Source organism: Palaemon carinicauda, chromosome 18 (assembly GCF_036898095.1).
Source record: "Palaemon carinicauda isolate YSFRI2023 chromosome 18, ASM3689809v2, whole genome shotgun sequence".
In the NCBI taxonomy this organism is placed as follows: Eukaryota; Metazoa; Arthropoda; class Malacostraca; order Decapoda; family Palaemonidae; genus Palaemon; species Palaemon carinicauda.
In genome coordinates, this window is record NC_090742.1 from 4196285 (window position 1) to 4221938 (window position 25654).

At 41.5% G+C, this 25654-nt stretch overlaps 1 protein-coding gene across 1 annotated transcript in view; it reads left to right on the top strand.

Moving 5' to 3' along the window:
* Window positions 1-25654, top strand: part of LOC137657593 (eukaryotic translation initiation factor 2-alpha kinase-like) — a 113786-nt gene that overhangs the window by 76733 nt on the left and 11399 nt on the right. The window contains exons 14-16 of the mRNA XM_068391944.1: window positions 1189-2134; window positions 3283-3462; window positions 23029-23193. Coding sequence (XP_068248045.1) covers window positions 1189-2134; window positions 3283-3462; window positions 23029-23193 — 1291 coding nt within the window. The remainder of the gene's footprint in view (window positions 1-1188; window positions 2135-3282; window positions 3463-23028; window positions 23194-25654) is intronic.

Consider the following 25654-nt stretch of genomic DNA (forward strand, 5'->3'; position numbering starts at 1 on the left):
GAAACGCTAACACTGATATCATAGGATAACATAAAATTAATGCTAGATGAAAGCATAAAGACGGTGTACTATATAAATGTAAGGAAAAAACTCCTAAAAGTTCGAATAAATATAAATGACGGACGAACTAACGAGAAAAAAGGGCAGAGCCGAACCATGAACGGTAAGAACGGGGACGCCGTTCATATATAAACACTTCTCAATTAATAAAAACAGAGGTTACATTGCCCAATCTCGCTAAAACTCATGGATAAAGTACTTAACTTCGATGGGGTATCATGGGAATTGGCCATCGATGATAAAATAATGATAAACCCAAGGTTAAACACGAGAAAAAACATGTTAGACTTAATAACAATAAGTGCTATAAAGGAGTGTTGATCGGCACCTCGCTGTGGCGGGGATTTTGAAGAGGAGATATCTAAATAGTGTGAGACCTCTGGTTGTGAATTATCACGCCCCAGTATTTTATACCGACACCTTATATAGGTGAGCGAGCTGGGTTCAACCTGGCATTCCTATGCTTTTTTTCTCTGGTAATATATAGCAGTTATATTCCTTAGAAATAGTGCTCTAGGAGTATTTCACTGCGCGGCACAGGTCGGAATTGTTTTTTTCATATTTTTGATAATTTTTTGAGAAAATTCAGGCATTTTCCAAGAGAATGAGACCAACCTGACCTCTCTATGACAAAAATTAAGGCTGTTAGAGCAATTTAAAAAAAATATACACCAAAATGTGCTGGGAAAAAAATAACCCCCTGGGGGTTAAGGGTTGGAAATTTCCAAATAGCCTGGGGGTAAAAGGGTTAATAACTGATGTAACGTCCTTATTGTTTTCATGTTTAAGATATTAGTATTATGTATGTTTTGTTCTGCAAATTATAAGAATTTATTTGTGAGATGAAGAGCTATGATTGTTATATTTTTTCATTACCCGTATTATGTACAAAATGATCCTAAATAATTTTTTTGTGGTTTTACCTCTTTTAATGGTTAATTTTTCTGATACAGTACAATAATACATGGAAGAAAATGTCAGGCTTGGTTTTAAATTTGCCCTGAATATATCTACATTTAGATTTCATGAATTCTGTAAAAATCTTCATTAATACGCTATGGTATTTTTATATGAAACATTAAAGAATATGGTGCTATATTTTACTATAAAACTTTTCTTTCTTCACAGCGATACATTATCAAATACTGTGTTCTCTCCAGAAGAAGAGACGCAGGATAAGCTCAAAGCAGCCATGACACTTGACAAGCCTTCAGAGAGAGCTTCAAAGGACTCGCTGTCTGAAGTTGTGAAGAAGCTTAACAATCCTCAGATGTTAGAGTTTTCCAGTAATGCTTCACTTGGCAGTGAAGAGTATCCAGTAGACACAGATGACAGTGATAGTTCAAGTTCAGAGTCAGCTTCTTGTACACATTCAAATAAGCAGTTCTCTAGTGATCGGTTACAAGATGATTCGGTGGATATTGTTTTTGAGAATTCTGTGAATAATGTTGGTGTTAATAGTACAAATTATTCTGTAAATGAAGACTCTTTTGAGATTTTATTTGAAAAGCAAAAAGATATTTCTGAAAATACCTGTGATAATGCTAAAGATTGTTTAGACATTAATAAAACTCGTGTGAGTGGAACGCAAGCTTGTAGTCTCCAGTTGGATGATAGTCAGTCAGTAGCTTTTATGGATTCTTCCGCAAATAATGTAAATAGTTTGTCCGTTCACAGCTCACAAAACAGTACTTCTGCATACTCTAGTCAGAAAAACAATGACCAAAATGACATTAGTCAAGATTTATTTGTTAGTGATAAGAATGTGAAGAGACGCCGCGTGCAAAGTCAACCAATACAAGGTGGGCGTTCTTCTGCCGATGAACGACCACGAACATTAAGTCTTGGTATAACAATTGAAGATACAGCTTCAAAGATTAAGGCCGAAAATAAGCCTCGTCCTAAGACTTTCCTATATATTCAAATGGAACTGTGCCAAAAGGAGAGTTTAAAAGACTGGCTCTTAAAAAACTGTGAGTCACGGGAAGAAAAGATCATTTATAGCATGTTCAATGATATCGTGCGTGCTGTAGAATACGTCCATGATAATCAAATGATGCATCGTGATCTCAAGGTATGTATATTTAATTCTTGATGTAATTTTTTTGTTTTATTAAACTGAAAGTTTTTGTGATTAGAATATTCAAAGTACATGACAGTAAAATTACCATAATTGCCAGCACATAAGATTTTTTTTTCATAATATGGTGAAGGAAAGTTATGAGCACCTTCTAAGAAGAGAGATGAGCACCTTCTAAGAAGAGAGCTATGGAAAAGTTTTTCCCATGTGCTATAAACTAATAACTTTAGTTAAGAGAGATTCAATTATTTTATTCAGGAAGTAACTAAGTGGGAGATGAACATACCAGAATATTTTAACATTTCTTTCTTACAGTAATACAATTCTAAATTTTCCATTAGTTCTTGATAAGTTTCCTTTCTAGACATTATACATTTTAATGGTAAACTCCTAAACTGATTGAAAAATGTAGATTACTGTTTAATTAGGCTGGAAATATGAAATTACTATTAATGTATATGATATCTTGAATGTTAAGGTGTAGGATACATTATAAGTTCTTGTTACTTACTAGGAGGCAAGAACCTTTAAAGATCTGATAGATTCAGGGACTACAGTAAAATACTTCATTGCAATATTAGAGAAGGGAAGGTTGTGCAGATCTGAGAAGAAGAATGGTGGCATTTTATTTCTGTAATGTAGTCAATATGATGGGATATATGTTTTGACATTGAGACTGATTTAGGTTGACTTTAACCACCAGATGTCACTTGTCACTGGGTGGGCAATGAGTGGCTTCCTGAAGGAAGAAAACATTTTTTTTTGGGGGGTAGGTGTTTGTTAAAGTTAATATTGAGTTGGCTACATCAGGTGAGTATAGATATAGATTTTATTATTAAAATTCAATTAACAGTAGGATTTATCAGAATTTGTACTCCTATATTGCTATACCAATTTAGTTAAAAGAAAATGGATATCACATAATTGGGGAACAAAGGCATATAATGATTATAGATTCTTGAATATGTTTGTTGTGTACAGAGGATTTTTTTAATATTTGCTGCTTTGTATAACTGATAAACTCAGTTACAATATATTGATGGAGTTCATTGAGAAAATTATTCTTGTTCAGATTATACCATAGACTTTATAGTATTTACATTGCTTTATAATTTAAAAAAAAAATAATTATTTTCTTCCAGCCCTCCAATATTTTCTTTTCATTGGATGGCGAAATAAAGATTGGAGACTTTGGCCTAGTGACAACAATCACCGAGGGTGAGCAAGAAATTAGAACTCCAGCAGACGGCAATCCATCTCTGTTTTCCGATCACCGTCATACCCACAGAGTGGGAACGCAGTTGTACATGAGTCCTGAACAGGTATTTGTTATTTAAGATTACTCTGTTAGAATTTTTATGCCTCTGTGATATTTTAGTTTGCTTCATTATACTTGCAGTTCAGATATCTTACTACATTATTAAAGATACTACTGTATTACGGTACCATTAAGCAGTTTAAACTAGAATTTTGAAGTAAATTAGATTTTCAAATGTAGTTTGATGCTGTGCATTTAAATGTAAATGTTTTTTCATCTAGCATGTTAAGCTATTTTTCAATATTAATCTTACCCGATGATCATGTAGCTGTCAACTCTGTTGCCCGACAGAAATCTACGGTCGGGATACGCCAGCGATCGCTATACAGGTGGGGGTGTACACAACAGCGCCATCTGTGAGCAGGTACTCAAGTACTTCTTGTCAACAAGAACTCAATTTTTCCTCTGTCGTGCCACCGGCTAGACCTACTTGGATACGCTGTTGATTCTGGAGTTATTGTTCACGATTTGGTGATGTATTTGCTCTAGAGTTTAGCCTTCGCTATTCAGGAAGCTTTATCATTAGCTTAGCAAGCTTTTGGAATTAATTTGATTTAATTATGGTGACGAAGAGAGTATGGACTCTCTTTCACTTTTAAATGGCCGACCCTTCCCTTAGACGGAAGTGTTGGTGTCGAAGAGAGTATAGACTCTCTTTCACTTTTTATACCCACCCTTCCCTTAGACGGAAGTGTGTTTAGGTTTTTGGTAATTTTGCTTAACAAAGTTATAGATTTATTTTATATCTCTCCGCCATTTATAGGCCTCTTCGATTAACTTTCCATTTATTATAAACTTATAAAAATTAATTTTTATGTTTGTTTATATGCGACCTTTCCTAATAGTAGGCGGTCCTTACTTGGAACCGAAGTTAATTAACATTGAGCCCGTCATATCGTTTTTCCTGTTAAGAATTTATGCTATTTTAATTTTAATGTTTTTGAAAGAATTTCTTTGATAGTCTCGTACTGTTTTCAAAGTTGAACTAACGTTTTGTTTAGTCTCCGCAGTTGTTGACGTTCAGAACGTTCAACTTGCGCTCTATCGTTACGATAGAGAGAGAGTATTTCACGGTTTCACGTTGCAGTAAGAGTAAACCGATTCTAGCGTTTCGTTCATTCTTTCTTAGCTTAAATGGTTTTAATTCTAATAAAGGAATTTTTTTTGGGAAACCTTTCAGTTTTTTTCCTTTAACAAATAATATGTTTTAACGATATATATATTGGGCTCATCTCTCAGGTTCTAAGTCAAGAGAGAGAGAGAGAGAGAGATAGAGACGGAGGGAGAGAGAGGAGGATAAACGTTTCGTTCAAGCGGGTAACGTTGTTCTCGTTTTTTGCTCTTCTCCCTAGTCGCTATAGGGGAAGAAGGTAAAACGTTTCTAGAGTTTTTTTCTTGTTCCCAGGCTTTATGCGGTGAGAGATTTTAAACGTAGTTTATTTGATCTAGTGTTTAGTCTCTTTTCCAGCCACTGAATTCTTTATCTTTCATTATGTTTTTCTGTTACATTGTAATACTGTTTTCGCAATTACTACCTTTTAATGAAGGATAGGATTGCGTGTTTCAGGTACAAACCACTTAAAGTTTCGAGTTCAGTGAAATAAGTGCAAACAGAAAATCAAAAGTGATAAAGTGATATGCGCAAAGTGTTACAGTGTTGCGTTCGAGGGTTCGTCTGTTCGTGCCAGTTGTTCACCTAGTCCGATACCTCTTACAAGCTCCCAAGCCCAGGGGAGAAGTAATGTCGAAGGACTTATGGGTTCCTCAGGCCTTGATCGACGAACAGACGTTTCCCTCCGTGGTTTCGGGTGTATCTACACACGTTGCCGACGTGATCACCCCACCCACACAAAGACGAGAGAGCCCATTTATTCCTCGTCTGCGGAAGAGGTTTCTCACAGAAACCATGGACCAAATCTTGCAGCTTTTAAGTGCAAGTCGGTCCCTTCCGCGCAAGTCCAACGGCCTAGGTGTAGCCACTGGGTCAGTTCGGACTCGCTGCAGTACGACAACTGCACACCTCCCAAGAGAGGCAAGGTGGTACCGCAACAGGCAGTAACTCCGTCTGTTGCCGCACCAGCTGTTTTAGACCCTCAGTCACAACGGACAGTAGCTCCGTTTGTTGTTGTCTTTCATAGACCCTAGTGGTCCATGCTGCAGACTATACAGTCTCAGCTTGCTCCTTCATGCAGGAGTATCATGCTGGAAGGTTGACAATGCACCTGTTAACCTACAACCCGCCGAGGTTGTGCGCTCAGCCGATACTGCGGCTGCCTGCTCCCACCCTCCACCTGTGAGAGCTCCACTACCGATGCGCAGTCCACCCTGCCAGACGCATGTTCTTGCTGCACCATCTGCTAACATGCGTGAGCTACCGCATCAGCAGTGGGAAGGTTCTGTAGAGCTGCCGGGTTCCAGCACTATGCGGCATTCTCCGCAGCCCATGCAGCATGCTCTGCATACCTTACAGCATGCTCCGCATACCATGCAGCATGAGCCGCATACCTTACAGCATGCTCCGCATACCATACAGCATGCTCCTCAACCCACCGCAGCCCCTCCCACTCACCAGCACTCTGCTTTTGTTGTTGCCAGCTCCCACACTCCGACTACGGAGAAGGTTGACGATGCACCCGTGGGCCTACTCCTCCCACGGTTGTGCGCCCGGCATGGCTTCCTGCTCTCACACTCTTGTTGTGAGAGCTCCTCCACCCATGCACAGTCAACCCTGCCAGATGTATGATGACTCCCACACACAGAGCACTCCGTTGCCGTGCGTGAGCTACCACAAGCCGTGTTTTGACACGGTGTGTCAGCCTCCGCAACACACTGTGGTTACCGCCACTCGCCTGCAGCAATCTAGTCAGTCAGGAGTTGAGGCTTCCCCACACAACTTTGGTTGTTGCCAACTCACAAACTGTCATACAGTTACATGACTTTGCCTTCTGGTCTGCTGCTTTTGCACCAGTGAAACCCTCACTGAGAGAACCTAGCTTTTCTCGGATATGGTTCCTGTAGATGAGAAAGTGCTGTTCTCCCTCCTTCTGATATTCCCTTGAGGACTCTGTCATTGGGAGAGGAGCCTTAAGCTGCTTAGCCTCCTATGGACTTTTATTTAAGCATAACATGCTTCCAGGGAGGGTAAATGGTTCCGCTTCAGTCGCTAACCCCGTCTGTTGCCACACCTGCTCCCATAGACCTTGGGCTTTGTTGCAAGACATGCAGTCCAAGCTTAGTCCTTGATAGAGGATTTTTTACGGAGAAGACCCTTCTTGCCAACGACCTTCCTACCGGTTGGTTGTACGCCCTGTTGACGCTGAGGTATCCTACTCACGTCCGCCAGTTGAGATGGTTCCTCCACCGGTGCGACACAGTGTGGGTTGCCAGTCGCACGTTGATGTTATGCTACTCTCGGAGGTGGTTGTGGACGTTCAGTGTGTCACTGGGAAGACGTTCAACAACCAGCAGAGGTGACTTGTTGTGACGCAGTGCGGCAACCTCAGCAACCCGATAAGGGGTTGTCTGTACTACCCAGACAGTCTAGACAGTTTCGGGTTGTGGCTGTACTTCCTCGCTTCCCCATGGTTGACAGTTCACAGACTGTGCAGCAGTACCATGATCTTGTGTCCGGCTCCGTCACGCATCCACCAGTGCGACCGGATTCAACGAGTCAGACGTTGCCCACTCCGTTGCCGTTTCCTCATCAGTTTCGGATGAGGAACCCTCTGATGAGGACATGGCTGAACAAGAAGATCAATCCCCAGCCCTGCTATCCATCCAGGAGATGCTGAAGAAGGAATACGGCCCTGTCAGGCTGTGGATGAGTCTGGTTAGGACACTGTCATCCGTGGTGCATTTGGTGTCACTTGGAAGACTACACCTCCGTCCTCTTCGGTTTCATCTAGCTCTTCACTGGAAAAGGACAAGACGCTAGAAGCGGTCTCGATCCCGGTTTCCGGAAGATAAGTCTGGTCTAACCTGAGGAAAGGACTTTATCAACCTTTTATAGGGTCTTCCCCTGACTGTTCAGACTCCCAACCACGTTCTCTTCTCAGACGCATCGGACGTAGGCTGGGGTGCGACCTTAGGCGGTAGGGAATGCTCGGGATTATGGAACTCGCGTCAAAGGACAATGCATTTTAACTGCAAGAAGCTTCTGGCAGTAAGTCTGACCTGGAAAAGCTTCAGGTCTCTCCTTCAAGACAAAGTAATGGAGGTCAACACGGACAACTCCCTGCTTTGATGTTCATCTCCTAGCAAGGAGGGACCTACTCTCTGACATGGTGCGAGTTCGCTAGTGACCTCCTCTCCTGTTCAACAGGTCTAGACTTTTCACTAGTAACAAATTTCTTCCAAGGCTACTTGAATGTCTTAGCAGTTTGTCTCAGTAGGAAGGGACAATAATTCCAACATATTGGACCCTCCACAGAGATGTATGCAAGAGACTTTGGGTCACCTGGGGCCATCCAACCATAGATCTCTTCGCAACCTCGATGTCCAAGAGGCTCTCAACAGACCCAGCAGTGGTTCTTTTAGATGCCTTTCTACTAGATTAGTCTCATCTAGATCTATATGCATTCCCTCCGTTCTAGTTTGTCAACAAGGTACTGCAGAAGTTCGCCTCTCACGTTGGGACAAAGTTGACACTAGTTGCTTCCCTCTGGCCCGCGAGAGAATAACTTACCGAGGTACTTCGATGGCTAGTAGACGTTCCCAGAACTCTTCCCCTAAGGGTGGACCTGCTACGTCTGCCACGCGTAAGAAGGTACTCCAAGGCCTCCACGCTCTTCGTCTCACTGCCTTCAGAGTATCGAAAGACTCTCGAGAACTAGAGGTTTTTCGAAGGAGGCAACCAGAGCGATTGTTAGAGCAAGGAGCACATCCACCCTTAGAGTCTACCAATCGAAGTGGGGAATCTTCCTAAACTGGTGCAAGTCAGTATCCGTATCCTCGACCAGTACCTCTGTAACTCAAATAGCTGACTTCCTCTTATATCTGAGAAAAGAGCGATCTCTTTCAGCTCCCACTTTCAAGGGTTACAGAAGCATGTTGGCATCAGTCTTCCGTCACAGAGGCTTAGATCTTTTTAACAATAAAGATCTACAGGACCTCCTTAAGTCTTTTGAGACCACGAAGGAGCGTCGTTTGGTTACACCTGGTTGGAATTTAGACGTGGTTCTAAGATTCCTTATGTTAGACAGGTTCGAACCACTTCAATCAGCCTCCCTGAAAGATCTCACCTTTAAGACTCTTTTCCTGATATGCTTTACCAGCTAAAAGAGTCAGTGAGATTCATGCCTTCAGCAAGAACATCGGATTTTCATCCGAAACGGCTACATGTTCTACATCTTGGTTTTCTAGCCAAACACGAGCTGCCTTCTCGGCCTTGACCAATATCGTTCGTTATTCCAAACTTATCGATATGGTTGGAAAGGAACTAGAAAGAGTATTATGTCCTGTAGAGCTCTTAAGTTCTATTTTAAAAACCTTTATGAGGCCCGTCTGAAGCTTTATGGTGTTCAGTTAAGAATTCATCTTTGCCTATGTCAGAGAATTCTTTATCCCATTATTTTCAGACTGTTAATACGAGAAGCTCATTCCCTTCTGAATGAGGAAGACCAAGCTTGGCTGAAGGTAAGGACACACGAAGTTAGAGCTATCACAACTTCCGTGACCTTTTAATAAAATAGATCTCTGCAAAATATTTTCGACGCAACCTTTTAGAAAAGCTAATCAGTGTTCGCGTCTTTTATCTTAAGAATGTCCAGTCTCTTTACGAGAACTGCTACACTCTGGGACCATTCGTAGCAACGAGTGCAGTAGTGGTGGGGGCTCCACCACTACAATTCCCTAATTCCAGAACCTTTTTAATCTCTCTCTTGAAATATTTCTGGGTTGTCCGGAAGGCTAAGAAGCCTTCCGCATCCTAGTTGATTTGGCGGGTGGTCAAATTCTTTCTTGAGAAGCGCCTAGATTAGAGGTTGTGATGAGGTCCTTTAGTATGGGTTGCAGCCCTTAATACTTCAGCACCTAGGAGTCGCTCAGCATCCTAAGAGGATCGCTAGGCTCAGTAAGGAAGACGTACTTAAAAAGGCAGAGTAATGGTTCAAGTCGACTTCCTTACCAGGTACTTATTTATTTTATGTTTGTTATTTTGAATAACGGCTAAAATAAGATACGGGATACTTAGCTTCTTTGTTAACATGTATGCTGGTCTCCACCCACCACCCTGGGTGTGAATCAGCTACATGATCATCGGGTAAGATTAATATTGAAAAATGTTATTTTCATTAGTAAAATAAATTTTTGAATATACTTACCCGATGATCATGAATTTAAGGACCCGCCCTTCCTCCCCATAGAGAACCAGTGGACCGAGGAGAAAATTGAGTTCTTGTTGACAAGAAGTACTTGAGTACCTGCTCACAGATGGCGCTGTTGTGTACACCCCCACCTGTATAGCGATCGCTGGCGTATCCCGACCGTAGATTTCTGTCGGGCAACAGAGTTGACAGCTACATGATCATCGGGTAAGTATATTCAAAAATTTATTTTACTAATGAAAATAACATTTTTTGCAGTTATAGATATGAAGGACAAGAGACCATATAATTGACAAATCAATTTTTTGTGGGGTTCATGCAGTATCAATGAGTGTGGGTGAGCTAACCTAAAATTTAATGAGAAGAATAACTGCCTCTCACTTCACCAGTTCATTTAGTTTATTTTTAATTTTTAGTTTGGATATTTTCTATACATTACTATTCTATTTCCAGACATTTTATCTTTGTATTCAATAACACTTTCTGTAAACCAGCGATTGATTGATCGATTGATTTGGTGATTGATGACATATATTTCACTTGTCTTACAGGTGAAATATGATATTGTTGCTCACAATTGTATTGCTTGAGTTAAGATAAACATGTTATTTTTATTAATAAAATAAATTTTTGAATATACTTACCCGATAATCATGTAGCTGTCAACTCCGTTGCCCGACAGAATTCTATGGAGGGATACGCCAGCTATCACAATACTAGAAGGGGGTGTATTTACCAGCGCCACCTGTGGCCAGGTATCAAGTACTTCTTGTTGACACCTCCTCAATTATTCCTCGGTCCACTGGTTCTCTATGGGGAGGAAGGGAGGGTCGATTAAATCATGATTATCGGGTAAGTATATTCAAAAATTTATTTTATTAATAAAAATAACATTTTTCAATATTAAACTTACCCGATAATCATGTAGCTGATTCACACCCAGGGGGGTGGGTGAAAAACCAGTGTACAAGACTAAAGGATAGCTAAGTATCCCGTATTTCATATAATCAGTTATCCACAATAACAATGAAATAATAAGTACCTGGTAAGGAAGTCGACTTGAACCGTTACTCTGCCTTTAATAAGATCGTCTTCCTTACTGAGCGCAGCGTTCCTCTTGGGAGGCTGAATCAACTCAAAGGTGCTAAAGTATACAGGGCTGCAACCCATACTAAAGGACCTCATCACAACCTTTAACCTCGGCGCTTCTCAAGAAAGAATTGACCACCCGCCAAATCAACAAGGATGTGGAAGGCTTCTTAGCCGACCATACAACCCATAAAAAGTATTCAAGAGAAAGGTTAAAAAGTTATGGGATTATGGGAATGTAGTGGCTGAGCCCTCGCCTACTACTGCATTCGTTGCTACGAATGGTCCCAGGGTGTAGCAGTACTCGTAAAGAGACTGGACATCTTTGAGATAGAATGATGCGAACACTGACTTGCTTCTCCAATAGGTTGCATCCATAACACTCTGCAGAGAACGGTTCTGTTTGAAGGCCACTGAAGTAGCCACAGCTCTCACTTCATGTGTCCTTACCTTCAGCAAAGCAAGGTCTTCTTCCTTCAGATGAGAATTTGCTTCTCTAATCAGAAGCCTGATGTAGTAAGAAACTGCGTTCTTAGACATTGGTAGAGAAGGCTTCTTGATAGCACACCATAAGGCTTCTGATTGTCCTCGTAATGGTTTTGACCTTCTTAGATAGTACTTAAGAGCTCTAACTGGGCAAAGTACTCTCTCCAGTTCGTTCCCCACCATGTTGGACAGGCTTGGGATCTCGAACGACTTAGGCCAAGGACGGGAAGGAAGCTCGTTTTTAGCCAAAAAACCGAGCTGCAAGGAACATGTAGCCGTTTCAGATGTGAAACCTATGTTCCTGCTGAAGGCGTGGATCTCACTTACTCTTTTACCTGTTGCTAAGCACACGAGGAAAAGAGTTTTTAATGTGAGGTCCTTAAAAGAGGCTGATTGGAGCGGTTCAAATCCTGATGACATTAGGAACCTTAGGACCACGTCTAGATTCCAGCCTGGAGTGGACAACCGACGTTCCTTTGAGGTCTCAAAAGACCTAAGGAGGTCCTGTAGATCTTTGTTGGAGGAAAGATCCAAGCCTCTGTGGCGGAAAACCGCTGCCAACATACTTCTGTAACCCTTGATCGTAGGAGCTGATAGGGATCTTACGTTCCTTAGATGTAACAGGAAGTCAGCAATCTGGGTTACAGTGGTACTGGTTGAGGAAACTGCATTGGCCTTGCACCAGCTTCGGAAGACTTCCCATTTAGACTGATAGACTCTGAGAGTGGATGTCGTCCTTGCTCTGGCAATCGCTCTGGCTGCCTCCTTCGAAAAGCCTCTAGCTCTTGAGAGTCTTTCGATAGTCTGAAGGCAGTCAGACGAAGAGCGTGGAGGTTTGGGTGTACCTTCTTTACGTGAGGTTGACGCAGAAGGTCCACTCTTAGAGGAAGAGTCCTGGGAACGTCGACCAGCCATTGCAGTACCTCGGTGAACCATTCTCTCGCGGGCCAGAGGGGAGCAACCAACGTCAGCCGTGTCCCTTTGTGAGAGGCGAACTTCTGAAGTACCCTGTTGACAATCTTGAACGGCGGGAATGCATACAGGTCGAGATGGGACCAATCCAGCAGAAAGGCATCCACGCGAACTGCTGCTGGGTCTGGAATCGGAGAACAATACAAGAGGAGCCTCTTGGTCATCGAGGTAGCGAATAGATCTATGGTTGGCTGACCCCACAGGGCCCAAAGTCTGCTGCAAACATTCTTGTGAAGGGTCCACTCTGTGGGGAAGACCTGACCCTTCCGGCTGAGGCGATCTGCCATGACATTCATATCGCCCTGAATGAGCCTCGTTACCAGCGTGAGCTTTCGATCTTTTGACCAAATGAGGAGGTCCCTTGCGATCTCGAACAACTTCCTCGAATGAGTCCCTCCCTGCTTGGAGATGTAAGCCAAGGCTGTGGTGTTGTCGGAGTTCACCTCCACCACCTTGTTTAGCTGGAGGGACTTGAAGTTTATCAAGGCCAGATGAACTGCCAACAACTCCTTGCAATAGATGTGAAGTGTCCTTTGCTCCTGATTCCATGTTCCCGAGCATTCCTGTCCGTCCAGTGTCGCACCCCAGCCCGTGTCCGATGCGTCCGAGAAGAGACGGTGGTCGGGGGTCTGAACAGCCAATAGTAGACCTTCCTTGAGAAGAATGCTGTTCTTCCACCACGTTAGAGTAGACCTCATCTCTTCGGAAACAGGAACTGAGACCGTCTCTAGCGTCATGTCCTTTATCCAGTGAGCAGCTAGATGATACTGAAGGGGGCGGAGGTGGAGTCTCCCTAACTCGATGAACAGGGCCAGCGATGAAAGTGTCCCTGTTAGACTCATCCACTGCCTGACTAAGCATCAGTTCCTTCTCAGCATGCTCTGGATGCATTCTAGGGCTTGGAAGATCCTTGGGGCCGACGGACAAGTCCGAAAAGCTCGACTCTGAAGATCCATACCCAAGGAGACAATGGTCTGGGATGGAACGAGCTGAGACTCCTCAAAATTGACCAGGAGGCCCAGTTCCTTGGTCAGATCCATAGTCCATTTGAAAATCTCCAGACAGCGACGACTTGTGGGAGCTCTTAAAAGCCAGTCGTCTGACGGAGCCGGACACAAGATCATGATACTGCTGCACAGTCTGTAAACTGTCAATCATGGGCAAGCGAGGAAGTACAGTGACAACCCGAATCTGTCTAGACTGTCTGGGTCGTACAGACAACTCCTTAACGGGTTGCTGAGGTTGCCGCACTGCGTCACAACAAGTCACTTCTGTTGGTTGTTGAACGTCTTCCCCGTGACACATTGACTCCGTAAACAAAAAATCCTCTAACAAGGACTAAGCTTGGACTGCATGTCATGCAACACAGCTCAAGGTCTATGGGAGCAGGTGTGGTAACAGACGGGATTAGCGACTGAAGTGGAACCATTACCTTCCCTGTAAGCATGTTATGCTTAAATAAAAGTCCATAAGAGGTTATGCAGCTAAAGGCTCCCTCCAAATGACAGAGTCCTCAAGGGAATATCAGAAGGAGGGAGAAAAGAACTTTCTCATCTACAGGGACCTTATCCTAGAAAAGCTAAGTTCTCTGAGTGAGGGTTCACTGGTGCAAAAGCAGCAGACTAGAAGGCAACGTTATGAAACTGCTTGACAGTCTAGTGAGTTGGCAACAACCCAAGATGTGTTGAGAAGCATGCGGTAAGGTATGCAGAGCATGATGTATGCAGAGTATGCTGTATGCAGAGCATGCTGTATGTAGAGCATGTTGTATGCAGAGCATGCTGAATGCAGAGCATGCTGTATGCAGAGCATGTTGTATGCAGAGCATGCTGAATGCAGAGCATGCTGTATGCTGAGCATGTAGTAAGCAGAGCCTGCTGTAAGCAGAGCCTGCTGTAAGGAAAGCAGAGCGTGTGCATGGCGTTTAACATTTCTCAGAAATTCCATGACCAGTGCTAGAGTGCTTTATGCATGCTTGCATGGGGTTTAAACCATGGTATGAAAATGGAGGTAAGGTATGCTGAACAGCAGAGTCAGAACGAGCTGGAACAACAATAGTTGTGGTTTCCTCTTCAAGACTCCGTTGAGGGAACACCTGAGGCTCAGTCTGCAAAGGCTGAATAAAAGACAAGCAGAAGGAAGGCGCATGGGTGGTTGAACCCAAGGGTTGCGCTTGCTGAGCGGTTGGCGGAAGCGGAGTAGCAAGTTCCAGTTCCTGTGGTGTGAGCGGAGCGCGATGAGGAAGAGGCTGCGCAGAACAAGGTAAATGTCTCGCAAGCTGAGGCTCCTGAGGCGCAAGGCTAAGGTGTTGTGGTGCTTGCCTTGTGGAGGGTTGAGCTCGCTGCAGCGAGAGCTGAGGAGACTGACTCATGGACGGGAGAGGTTGTTGTACCTCAACCGAGTGTTGCATCACTGGTGGAGCAGCAAGTGGAGGCGGAGGAAGAGAGGTATAATCCTCCTGATCCCATTGTAAAGGTTGCCTTAAGGAAGGCGGAGGCTGAACACCACAGGGAACAGCAAACTCAGCACGTGGCTCAACATCGTACGCCTGGCAGGTGGTACTGCGATCAGGCGGAGCGAGCGTAGGCGGAGGGAGTGTAGGCGGAGGCGGAGGAGTAACACTCTCAGCCCGACACTCACGCATTAAGTCCGAAAGCTGTGCTTGCATGGACTGTAGTAGAGTCCACAACATCGTACGCCTGGCAGGTGGTACTGCGATCAGGCGGAGCGAGTGTAGGTGAAGGGAGTGTAGGCGGAGGCGGAGGAGCAACACTCTCAGCCCGACACTCACGCATCAAGTCCGAAAGCTGTGCTTGCATGGACTGTAGTAGAGTCCACAACATCGTACGCCTGGCAGATGGTACTGCGATCAGGCGGAGCGAGTGTAGGTGGAGGGAGTGTAGGCGGAGGCGGAGGAGCAACACTCTCAGCCCGACACTCACGCATCAAGTCCGAAAGCTGTGCTTGCATGGACTGTAGTAGAGTTCACAACATCGTACGCCTGGCAGGTGGTACTGCGATCAGGCGGAGCGATCATAGGCGGGGGGGAGTGTAGGCGGAGGCGGAGGCGCAACACTCTCAGCCCGACACTCACGCATCAAGACCGAAAGTTGTGAATGTATGGACTGCAGTAGAGTCAACTTGGGGTCGGCAGACACTAAGGTCTGCTGAGGTAAAGCCTTAACAGCAGAGATCTGTTGCGGCAGAACCTTACTCCTCTTAGGCGGAGTGTAATCAACTGATGACTGAGGAGAGTCAGAGCTAACCCAATGACTGCATTCGGGTTGTGAACTTTAACTTCGTACGTCTGGCATAGGTCTGGACTTAACGTTTAAGAGGTCTTGAGACCTGAGACCAGCGTTACTCTGCCTTTATTTTCTCCCCTAATCTCTTCTGCAGACGAGCAAAATAAGGGCTCAATCGTCTGCGGGTGGGAGTGACGGTCTCGGTAAGACACGCCCACAACCACCGAGGATACTTCTGTGCGCCGATCAAGGCCTGCTGAACCCTTATGCCCTTCGACATTGCTTCTCCCCTGGGCTTGGGAGCTTGCAAGAGGTCCCGGACTGGGAGGACGACTGGCGCGCACAAAAGTACCCTCACGCACTAATCACTTATCACTTTGATTTCTGTTTGCACTTATTTCACTGAACTCGAAACTTTAAGTGGTTTGTACCTGAAATACGCAATTCTATCCTTTCTCAAAGTTAGTAATTGCGAAAACAGAATTACAATGTAACAGAAAAATCTAATGAAAGATAATTCAGTGGCTGGAAAGAGACTAAACACTAGATCACTCTAGAAACGTTTAGTTTCTTCCCCTAAAGAGACTAGGGAGAAGAGCAAAAACGATAACGACGTTACTCGTACGCCTGGCAGGCTTGAATGAAACGTTTATCCTCTTTCTCCCTCCGTCTCTATCTCTCTCTCTCTCTCTCTCTCTTGACTTAGAACCTGAGAGAAGAGCCCAATCATATATATCGTTAAAACATATTATTGTTAAAGGAAAAAACTGAAAAGTTCCTTTATAGGATCAAAACCATTAAGTTAAGAAAGAATGAACAAAACGCTAGACACGGTTACTCTTACTGCAACGTGAAACCGTGAACATTCTTTCTCTATCGTAACGATAGAGTGCAAGTTGAACGTTCTGAACGTCAACAACTGCAGAGACAAAACAAAACGTTAGTTCAACTTTGAAAAAAAATACGAGACTATCAAAGAAATTCTTTCAAACTCTGTGGCGGAAATAGCATAATATGTTAACAGGTAAAACCGAAATGACGGGCTCAAAGTTTATTAACTTCGGTAAAAGACCGCCTACTATTAGGAAGGTCGAATATAAACAAATATAAAAATTAATTTTAATGAGTTTATAATAAAAGGAAGTTAATCGAAGAGGCCTATAAGAGGCGGAGAGATATAAAATAAATCTATAACTTTTGTTAAGCAAAATTAAGAAAGAGAGTCTATACTCTCTTAGACACCAACACTTCCGTCTAAGGGAAGGGTCGGCCATTGAAAGGTGAACGAGAGTTCATACTCTCTCGTCACCATAATTAATCAAATTAATTCCAAAAGCTAACTAATCTAATATAGAAGTTTCCAGTAAAGCGACAGCCGAAATCAAAGAGAAATACTTCACCAAAGTCGTGAAAATACTCCAAGAACATAAGCGTATCCCAGAACGTCTTGCCGGAAGCACGACAGAGGAATAATTGAGGAGGTGTCAACAAGAAGTACTTGAGTACCTGGCCACAGGTGGCGCTGGTAAATACACCCCCTTCTAGTATTGTGATAGCTGGCGTATCCCTCCATAGAATTCTGTCGGGCAACGGAGTTGACAGCTACATGATTATCGGGTAAGTTTAATATTGAAAAATATGAATTATAACACAAGTTTCAAAGCGTGACCTTTTATACTTGTGTCTTAAACTCAAGGTGCAAAGAATAAATTGAAAAACAAATACACCATAAGTTTTACCTTGTTAACTGGGATAAGTTTGCTAAAGTTACAATTTATTGTACTTCATGGTCAGTAGGGGAAAGGGTATGGTGTTTTATGCACCATGGGTATGGTGTTTTATGCACCATCCTCACATGTAGAGAAGGATAGTTATTTGTCATAAATTTGTTTGATAGGATCATTGAGCTATATTTCTATGTAACTAAAGGCAAAAGCAATGCAGCTAGGTTCAAAAGCAGCTTGCTAAGAGCATTTCATATTGTCCAGGGTGTGCCAAATAAGGTACATTGTTAAGTGGCACTTGTCTTGTTTTTAAAGGGAGATCAAATCTGTCCACCTTCCTCCCTGAAATCATGACTGGATACTGTAATTGAAGAGTGGCCTTTCTTTGTCTCCATTAGCTCCTGTCCTTATGGATTTCAGTAGGAAGACATAACTTAGAATTTGCTAAGATTCTAATTTTTTGAAAGCCAGCCCCCTTCCTTTCCTACTTCAAGACTTAGTCTAGGAATGGGGTTAGGAATAAGAAGATAGGGTGATTGGCACAGAGGGTGTCTCTTACCGATAGTAAGGGTTCCCTAAATATATCATTATCTTTCCATCCCCTATTTGGCTCGATTCTAAACCTACCTTCCAGACTCCATCTGTGGAGATATGATAGAGGTGGAATGATTGCGGCTCTTGTCCGATCTATGAATTGTCACAGGGAAGGAGCACGGAGTCCATTCTCCTCCTGGCTGAACCAGTACATCTGTTCTGTGTTCAATTGGAACTTTAGCTCCATACTCAACCCTTAGAGAGGGAGATTTCATCCTCTTAGTGACTTGAAGGAGTTGTAGTGCATGCAAGCCTTCAGGTAATCCAAAGCCCTTCTTTTTTCCTCAGCTGTTTGTGTATCCATGCGAGTGTTAAGCTTTGCCAGGAATGCCATTTCGGAGTCACTCCAGGACAAACGGAGACTACCTCTCAATCTTTTTTAAGATTAAAGAAATCTGATTACTCTCCCAATAAAAGTACGAATACCTGGGAATACAGTTTGATGGGAAAGTTCTTTGTACTTTTAACAACAAAATCAGAGAGATAGAGCTTCAGTTTCTGATCAGTCGGAGGCTCAGAACCACTCATGGCAGCAAGGAAGAGATGTAGCGATGAATTAATTTTATTACTCATCTACCTCCTTAAGATACTTCTATTCAGAAGCTCTGTGCAAGTCTTATCTACCATTTTACCTGGTATTGTGATCAGTTGGTCCATTTTTTCAGGCCTCTGGATAGGACACTGTAGGGTCTATCCCTCAAGATTGTCTCTCTTCCCTGCTTTGGCAAAAGGTAGGAGTTGTGCAGGCTCTATCATGTCAATAATAAAGGGGAGGGGCTACTGCTCCTTTCTAGTAAGAACACAGTTATTCCACGAACCTATCTGAGATTCCCGTGGTCCTGGAGAACCTGGCTGTCTTACATTGCGATATTTGGCGTCTCATGTGAAGGTCGCAACCCTCTTTAGCATTAGAAGGATGTGAAGGAAGTGCCCATTCAGTGTTCCTTGTAGTTCTGCAAGTCTTTTGATGAGGGAGGCTCATGAGGTCAGTGCGGGTTGTCCCACCTGTCAGTGTACAGTGGTACCTCTACATACGAATTTAATTCGTTCCACAACCAACTTCGGATGTAGAAAATGTTCGGATGTCGAAACGAATTTTCCCATAAGAATACATTGAAATAGGATTAATCCGTGGTTGAGCCCAAAAACCTATGATAACTTCTTAATAAACTACTACACATAATTTCCCATGAGAATAATGCACACTAAATTAGATAATAGACATGTAAAAAAGAAGAATTAGCAAAAAATGATAAATAAGAAACGGGTTTTTAGCGTCACTTTACCTTAGAAACTCCAGCGCAGGTGTTGTTGGTGTTGCTACGCAGAGAGGAGACGGACGGGCGGCGAGGAGGTAGAGAGGTTAACTACGATAAACGTACACTACCGTAACTTATTCTAACTTACACTAAGTGAACTTTAACATAACTTAGCTTATTTTTTTTTTATATATATTTTATATTTTTTTTTACATTTTTTTTTTTCTTTTTGATGATTAATTTTAATCACTTTCACTCTCTACACTTAAAATTGATTGAATTTTTTTCTCTTCACTCTTTGCTGTTTTCTTTGAACCACTTTCTTCCTGTTTATCACGAGTTCGCTTCGTAGTTTTTTTAAAGAAGCTATCGATAGAAAGTTGCTTGGTACAGCTTTTCAGAATGTTTCGAAAATAAGTTAGGGAAACATCATCAAACTGCGCAACTACACGACAAACCTGCAATTTCTTTGGATGGTATTTGTCGATGAAGTCGACCACGTCTTGATATTTTCCTAACACCCCTTTTATTTGCACCAAACCTATTGCAAGTTCACTCATACGGACGCCACGCTCATGCTTTTCAATAATTCCTTGCTTTACTTCTAAAGAAAGCATTCCCTTATTCCTTTTCTCACCACTACCACTACCACTTGCGAAACTAAGCCTTTTAGGACCCATGATTTACGTAAAATACCGTAAAAGGATGAACGTAAAAAATCACGATTAAAACACAGTTAATAGCAGAACGCACAGGGAACAACCACACGAAGCCGAGAGAACAGAGGAATGTCCCAAGCCACGCTAATTGAGGGTCCCTCCGAGGTCGAAGTGCTGCCTTCTATTGGCGGAAATAAAAAACACATCAGGCGCTATGAGCTCCGACTACGCGTACGAGTATTGTTTACTTTGGGTGTCGAAAAACAAATTCGGGTGTAGAGTAGGAACGTGTTCGAATTGTACTTCGCGTGTCGAAAAATTCGGATACAACCGGTACGACGAAAATTGCTTACTTCGTGTGTCGAAATAAAATTCGGGTGTAGAGTCAAAAATTTGCTCGAATTTTACTTCGGATGTAGATACGTTCGGATGTAGAGGTTCCACTGTACTGTACTTTGAACCAACGATAGTGTCAGAGTGTTCCAGACCATCAAGTCCTTCAAGTTCCACCAACCACCTCAAAAGTGACGCGATACAGTCAGGCAGTTAAGTGTCTCCCTTCACCTCCTTCCCGGTAATTGCTTCACCTACATGCTTAAGGATTCAGTGGCAATTCCAACTTCGCTGGACATGTTCCTATTTAAAGGACTTAGGTTTGTATAATTAGATAAATACAATTACTTTACACATTTTTTATATTTTCTTTTTCAGTTTGCAAGCTCCAAAAATGATAATAGGGGCCAGAAGTTTAAGCTACTGTTGTCCAAAGATAATTTTGTTTTCTATGATGTAATATGGGATTTTTCAAGCCTTAATGGTTGAGGCAGTTGTTGATAAAAATGAGAAGGAAAACATGAAGTGTGTAACATGGAGCAGATCTCTGCTGCTGGAGTTATTCCAGTCACCTACATGAGGAGCTTTACTGTACAGTATTTGAACATCAGTGAATGTTCTGTCCACACTTTTGGTGGTTTAGGGCAAGAGAGCCTATGTTTCAGACAAGCAGATAGAAAGCCTTTAGAAGCCATGCTAGGCTTGGGCTAGTGTTGATTTGTAGACAACCATTGAAGCAGAGTGCTATCAGAAAACGTTGCTTGTGTGCAATAGAGCACAAAACCGTTTATCGAGTCGACGGTCCAGTAACTGCTTTAGCTCCTAGACCTTTATAAAGCAGCAAAACCTTTGTGTTAGAAGTTGCAGTTACCAATATTAGTGGATCCCTTGAGAAGTTATCATTCATAGTTGTGTGGGGTCTTCTGGGAAAATTGCTTTGGTATGGAGTACTGTACTCAATAAATAATTACTAAATTCCTTATATTCAGCCCGTTCAGAATGTAATTCCTTAAAGAATAGACATCAGATTAAATTTGTTATATTGGGTCTCTGCTTTCCTTTTTATCATGGATCATAATTAATTGTTTCTATGAACCTCCTCTTAATGTTCATTTTGCTTCTTCTCTAGAGGCTCGTTTTATCAACATATACCCCTAAAATTTTAGAATTTTGTCATTTTCTTTACTTTTAAAAGACACATGCCTCTAGTAAAGTGATGAGACATACTAGTGGTTAATGGCAAAAAGTAGGGATGTGCCAGAGGATCTTTATTTCATTTTCCTAGTTGCATCGGTTTGACACATTACTTGTATTCCTTTTAAATTGTGATAAGTTTTAGTACGATGTAAGTTGTCTTCCTTGGGATTTGTTAGCAAGTACTGAACAAGCACAGTACTGAGATTCAACTAACCATTGTGAGGTCTGCACATTCACTTCACTGTTCCTCTTATGGAAAAATACTTTTCAAGTTCAAAGTGCAAATGAAATTTGGTTTTAGTTCAGGGGGAAAATCCAGAAAAGATTAGGCTATTTTTTGTAGCAGAGACTGTGACAATAATTACATGATAACACCGTTCTTTAATACACATTTAACCTACCAAATATTTATAGTGGTAAGCTTCAAAAGCTATTATTTAGCTTCCTTTGTGAAATCTCAGAAGGCTAGTGAGTTCATGTGAAGGCAGTAGTAATAATTCTGTTCTTACATGCCCGGTTGTAAACTATAACCTGACCTTGCAGTTGAATGATAATAGTGTTCCATTTAGTAAGGGTTCTGAATGTTTACTGCGCCTTACAGTCTATATCTTCTCACAGAGCCTCAAATTCTTATTTATCTTACCTGTCTGCTGCTAGTTTCCTTGCATTTCCGCATTCTTAGTCGTTCTTAGATAACTAGGTTACGAGTCAGATGACAGTGTTGGTAGTCTGGATCCATCCACTTGCTAAAGTAAATGTTCTTAAGCACTTGCATATATCCATTTCAGGTATTATAGCTGATGTGTTTAGGGCTTTTATTAGTTGTGTATATATTTTGGAATTTAAATGGGGTTTTACAGGGTTTAAAAGCTTCTAATTTTGAACTGTTGGAAAATCTTTCACTTATAGATTTCATGGGTAAAACACTTTTTCTATTAACAGTGGCTTCATCTAGATGCATTTTAAACTACCTGTACAAGAACCATATTTTAAGGTAGGCTTTGGGGGAGCATAAGATGATTTGTCTCTTTTAAAATAATTTTAAACAGAGCTTCTAAAGAAAAGCAATATTAATATCTGGTAATTATAGTAATGATTTGTTTTTATTAAAATAATGTTTTTCATAATAACTTCCTTTTTTAGAGGTTAGGATGTTGGAAAAAAATAATTTTGGAGGATTTTATTCTTCACAAAATTCTTTAGCAAATAACCTTCAGTATTATTAACAGCTTTTGCTTATTTTCAAGTCATTGGTACTTGTTGATGTTAAGTGTTGGTGCCATGTTTGTTATCCTGCCTGTCATTCTGTAATCCAAAATCACTTAGTACAGTATTTGGGAAAATATGCCAATACCACTCTTGCCACATCTACAGGGATACTGTATTACCCTTTTCCATTGAGAACAATGGATGCAGTAAAGATAATATAGCAACGACTGTAATATTCGTGTCATCCCTTTGTAGCACTACTGTATAGAGTAGTATTGCTGCGGTTTGTTACGCTATTAAGGAGTTAGGAAAAAAAATCCAATGGTGTTAGAAACTTCTGATGGTGATAATGGTGATATTACTCCTTAATTGAAAATTTTTTCTACTTTGGAATTCTAATTTTTAAAAAGTCATTATGACATAACTGATATGTGGATTTCAAAGATTGTGCAATATGTCAATTTTTTTTTGTCATTCCAGGTGAACAACCAATTATACGACTACAAAGTTGACATATATTCTCTGGGACTCATATTCTTCGAGATGTTAGTGCCATTTTCAACTGGGATGGAACGGCTATCTGTTATGTCTAATCTTAGGGATGGAAAATTCCCTGATGGGTTTTGTGACAAATATCCTGATGAGGTAGGTTTTTTACTTAAAATATATTTATAGTGGAGTTAACTTGTATTTTGAGTTAATATGTAGTTGCTATTACTAATAATATATTTATATACCAATCTAGATATCCTAACTTCAAGCAGTGTCTTGAAAATTGATGTATTTATGATTAGACATGTCCATTAACAAGTTTCAATTTATTATTCAAAATTAAATTTTATGTTCTTGTCATAGATTGCAGCATAAATTTTTATGAATGAAATTCAGTTGTTTATTTTATAATATTGAAGTTTTTTACGTAGATTTTCTTTCTTAAGTGGGAGAAATTGGAAATCTGTGTTCATGTCATAGATTGGTACATACCGTTATTTAGTTATGCTGGTGTGTGGTGCCCAAGAAATTAACTGTAAAGGCTAGAATAGGGAGTCCAATACAATGAGATGTACCAAAGAAATGGTGTCTTTCCTGCCTTAGGGCCAGTGTATCAGCGCGCAACAGACGGATTCAGTGTGTATAAGAGAGCTTCATGTGTTCAGGCTCTATTGAACCATTACAGCACCTCTAGTACTGAATACATCTACTAACTGAATTCACATCACTCAGTGAGAACCATTATTAATGCAGAAAATGCTAACCCGGTTGGTTGTTTACATATGGCATCCCTCTTCGTATGTCATTGTTTAAAGACATCTTTGTTTTCTCTTCTAATTGATAATTGATTAGAATTCTACCTCAATTTTATGTTTAGTACAGTTAATTAGGTTCCAAATTATTTATTTACTTTATTCTATAGTAGGGCGATAGTGTTAATTCAAGCTGCCCCCTCTAATTTGTTTGCTTACCCTTTTTTGTTAATGAATGTTCAGTCATGTGTGACAGGCATTCACTGAATCCCATCCAGCATGAAATTGGTTATGTAGGATTATTATTACTGGATTATTATTATTATTTATATAATATGAGTTTTAATTTTATTTCTTACTTGTTATGCAGCATAGCTTAAGCTGGGGTTTTTGGCAATGTTGGACTGAAATCAAACCTAGATCAGTTGTGACAATTTAATGTAAACATACGGAGTGACGATGCCCTTACACCAAGTAACTCAAGTGAAAAAAATATTCCCAAAAATAAATAATGTAAATCTGATTTCTGTGCAAGAGTCCAGTTTGCAGAGATGAAGAAAGGGAGAAAGGGTTTTTGTTGAACAGACTTGTCAGCGAGTCAGATTCAAGGGGGTGGGTGTCTGCATCCTGCCAAAGCATGTTTATATTGCTTATTCCTTTCTGCCTTACCTAAGGGTCTCAACTTGGGAGAAGTTTGCATAGGTTCAGTCTCAACATAGCTCATAGGGTGTTCACAAAACAAGCATAGTTGGTAATTAAACTACTGCAATTAGAAGGAGTTCAGGTCATTGCCTATTTGAGTGACTAGCTTGTCAGGCCACAGACAAATGTGCTTCACATACATAAATTGTGTCTTGCAAGTTCTTCATAATCTAGGATTTATCTTCAAATTTATAAAATCAAGACTAGCTCCAAAGAAGGTATTCCAGTGATTAGGTCTTTGCTGGAACATGAACTCCCAAAGGCTTATGAGGAACTCCCAAAGGCTTAAAAAGAAATAACCTTCGAAGTCCTGTTTATTTTTGACGGAAACAAGATAAGGTTATAGGCCTTATCCAGTTTGCTTCAATTGTCGACCCACTTCTGAAGCCTGGGTTGGAATTCAACTTCAATCGGTTGTGGAGGAGGGAGTTTGAAAGAGGTGGGGCCCTTGGACAGGTTTTCCTAATTACCCAATGCTGCATAAGAATTTTTTGACCATGGACCTCACATAAGGCTCTCTTCATGTCAGTTCCAGGGGTTTATCCCTCCAATATCCATGATTCTTCACAGACATCCAGACATCCAAGTTGGGTTGGGAGGTCATTTAGAGGAAATCTATGTATTCAGGAAATTCTTGCGTTAGTTTGCAGCACTTCACATGATGGTGTTGGGCCTGATGGCCGTATCCCTCAGATTGAAGAAGCTTGGTCAAGAAGGAACTTGTGTATTACGAATCCTAATTGACAATCAGGCAGCAGTTGGTTCTTTCCGGAAAGGGAGATCTTACTCGAAAAACTCTGCAGTAATCCCTCAAATTACTCGAGAACTCTGCAGTAATCCCTCAAATTATTTCCTTTGGGAAAGAGATTTGTTCCTCACTCCAGTCCACCTGATGCTCTTTCATACTGGTGGTGCATGCCTTGTCCAGGCTGATGGCTCTTGATACAGAGTGTATCTTAGATCAGAACTCCTTCCAAGAGATTCTCAAGATTGTCCCAGATCTCCAAGTGAACCTGCTTTCTTAAGTGGAGAACTAAAAATTTCTGGCTTATGTAACTCCAAATGTGTACATTATTCTCAGGCAGTTGTGAAAGATGCCTTGAACTGATTGTCTTTGATCTATCTGGTTCCTTCAATGAGTTTGATTTAGATCTTATTGG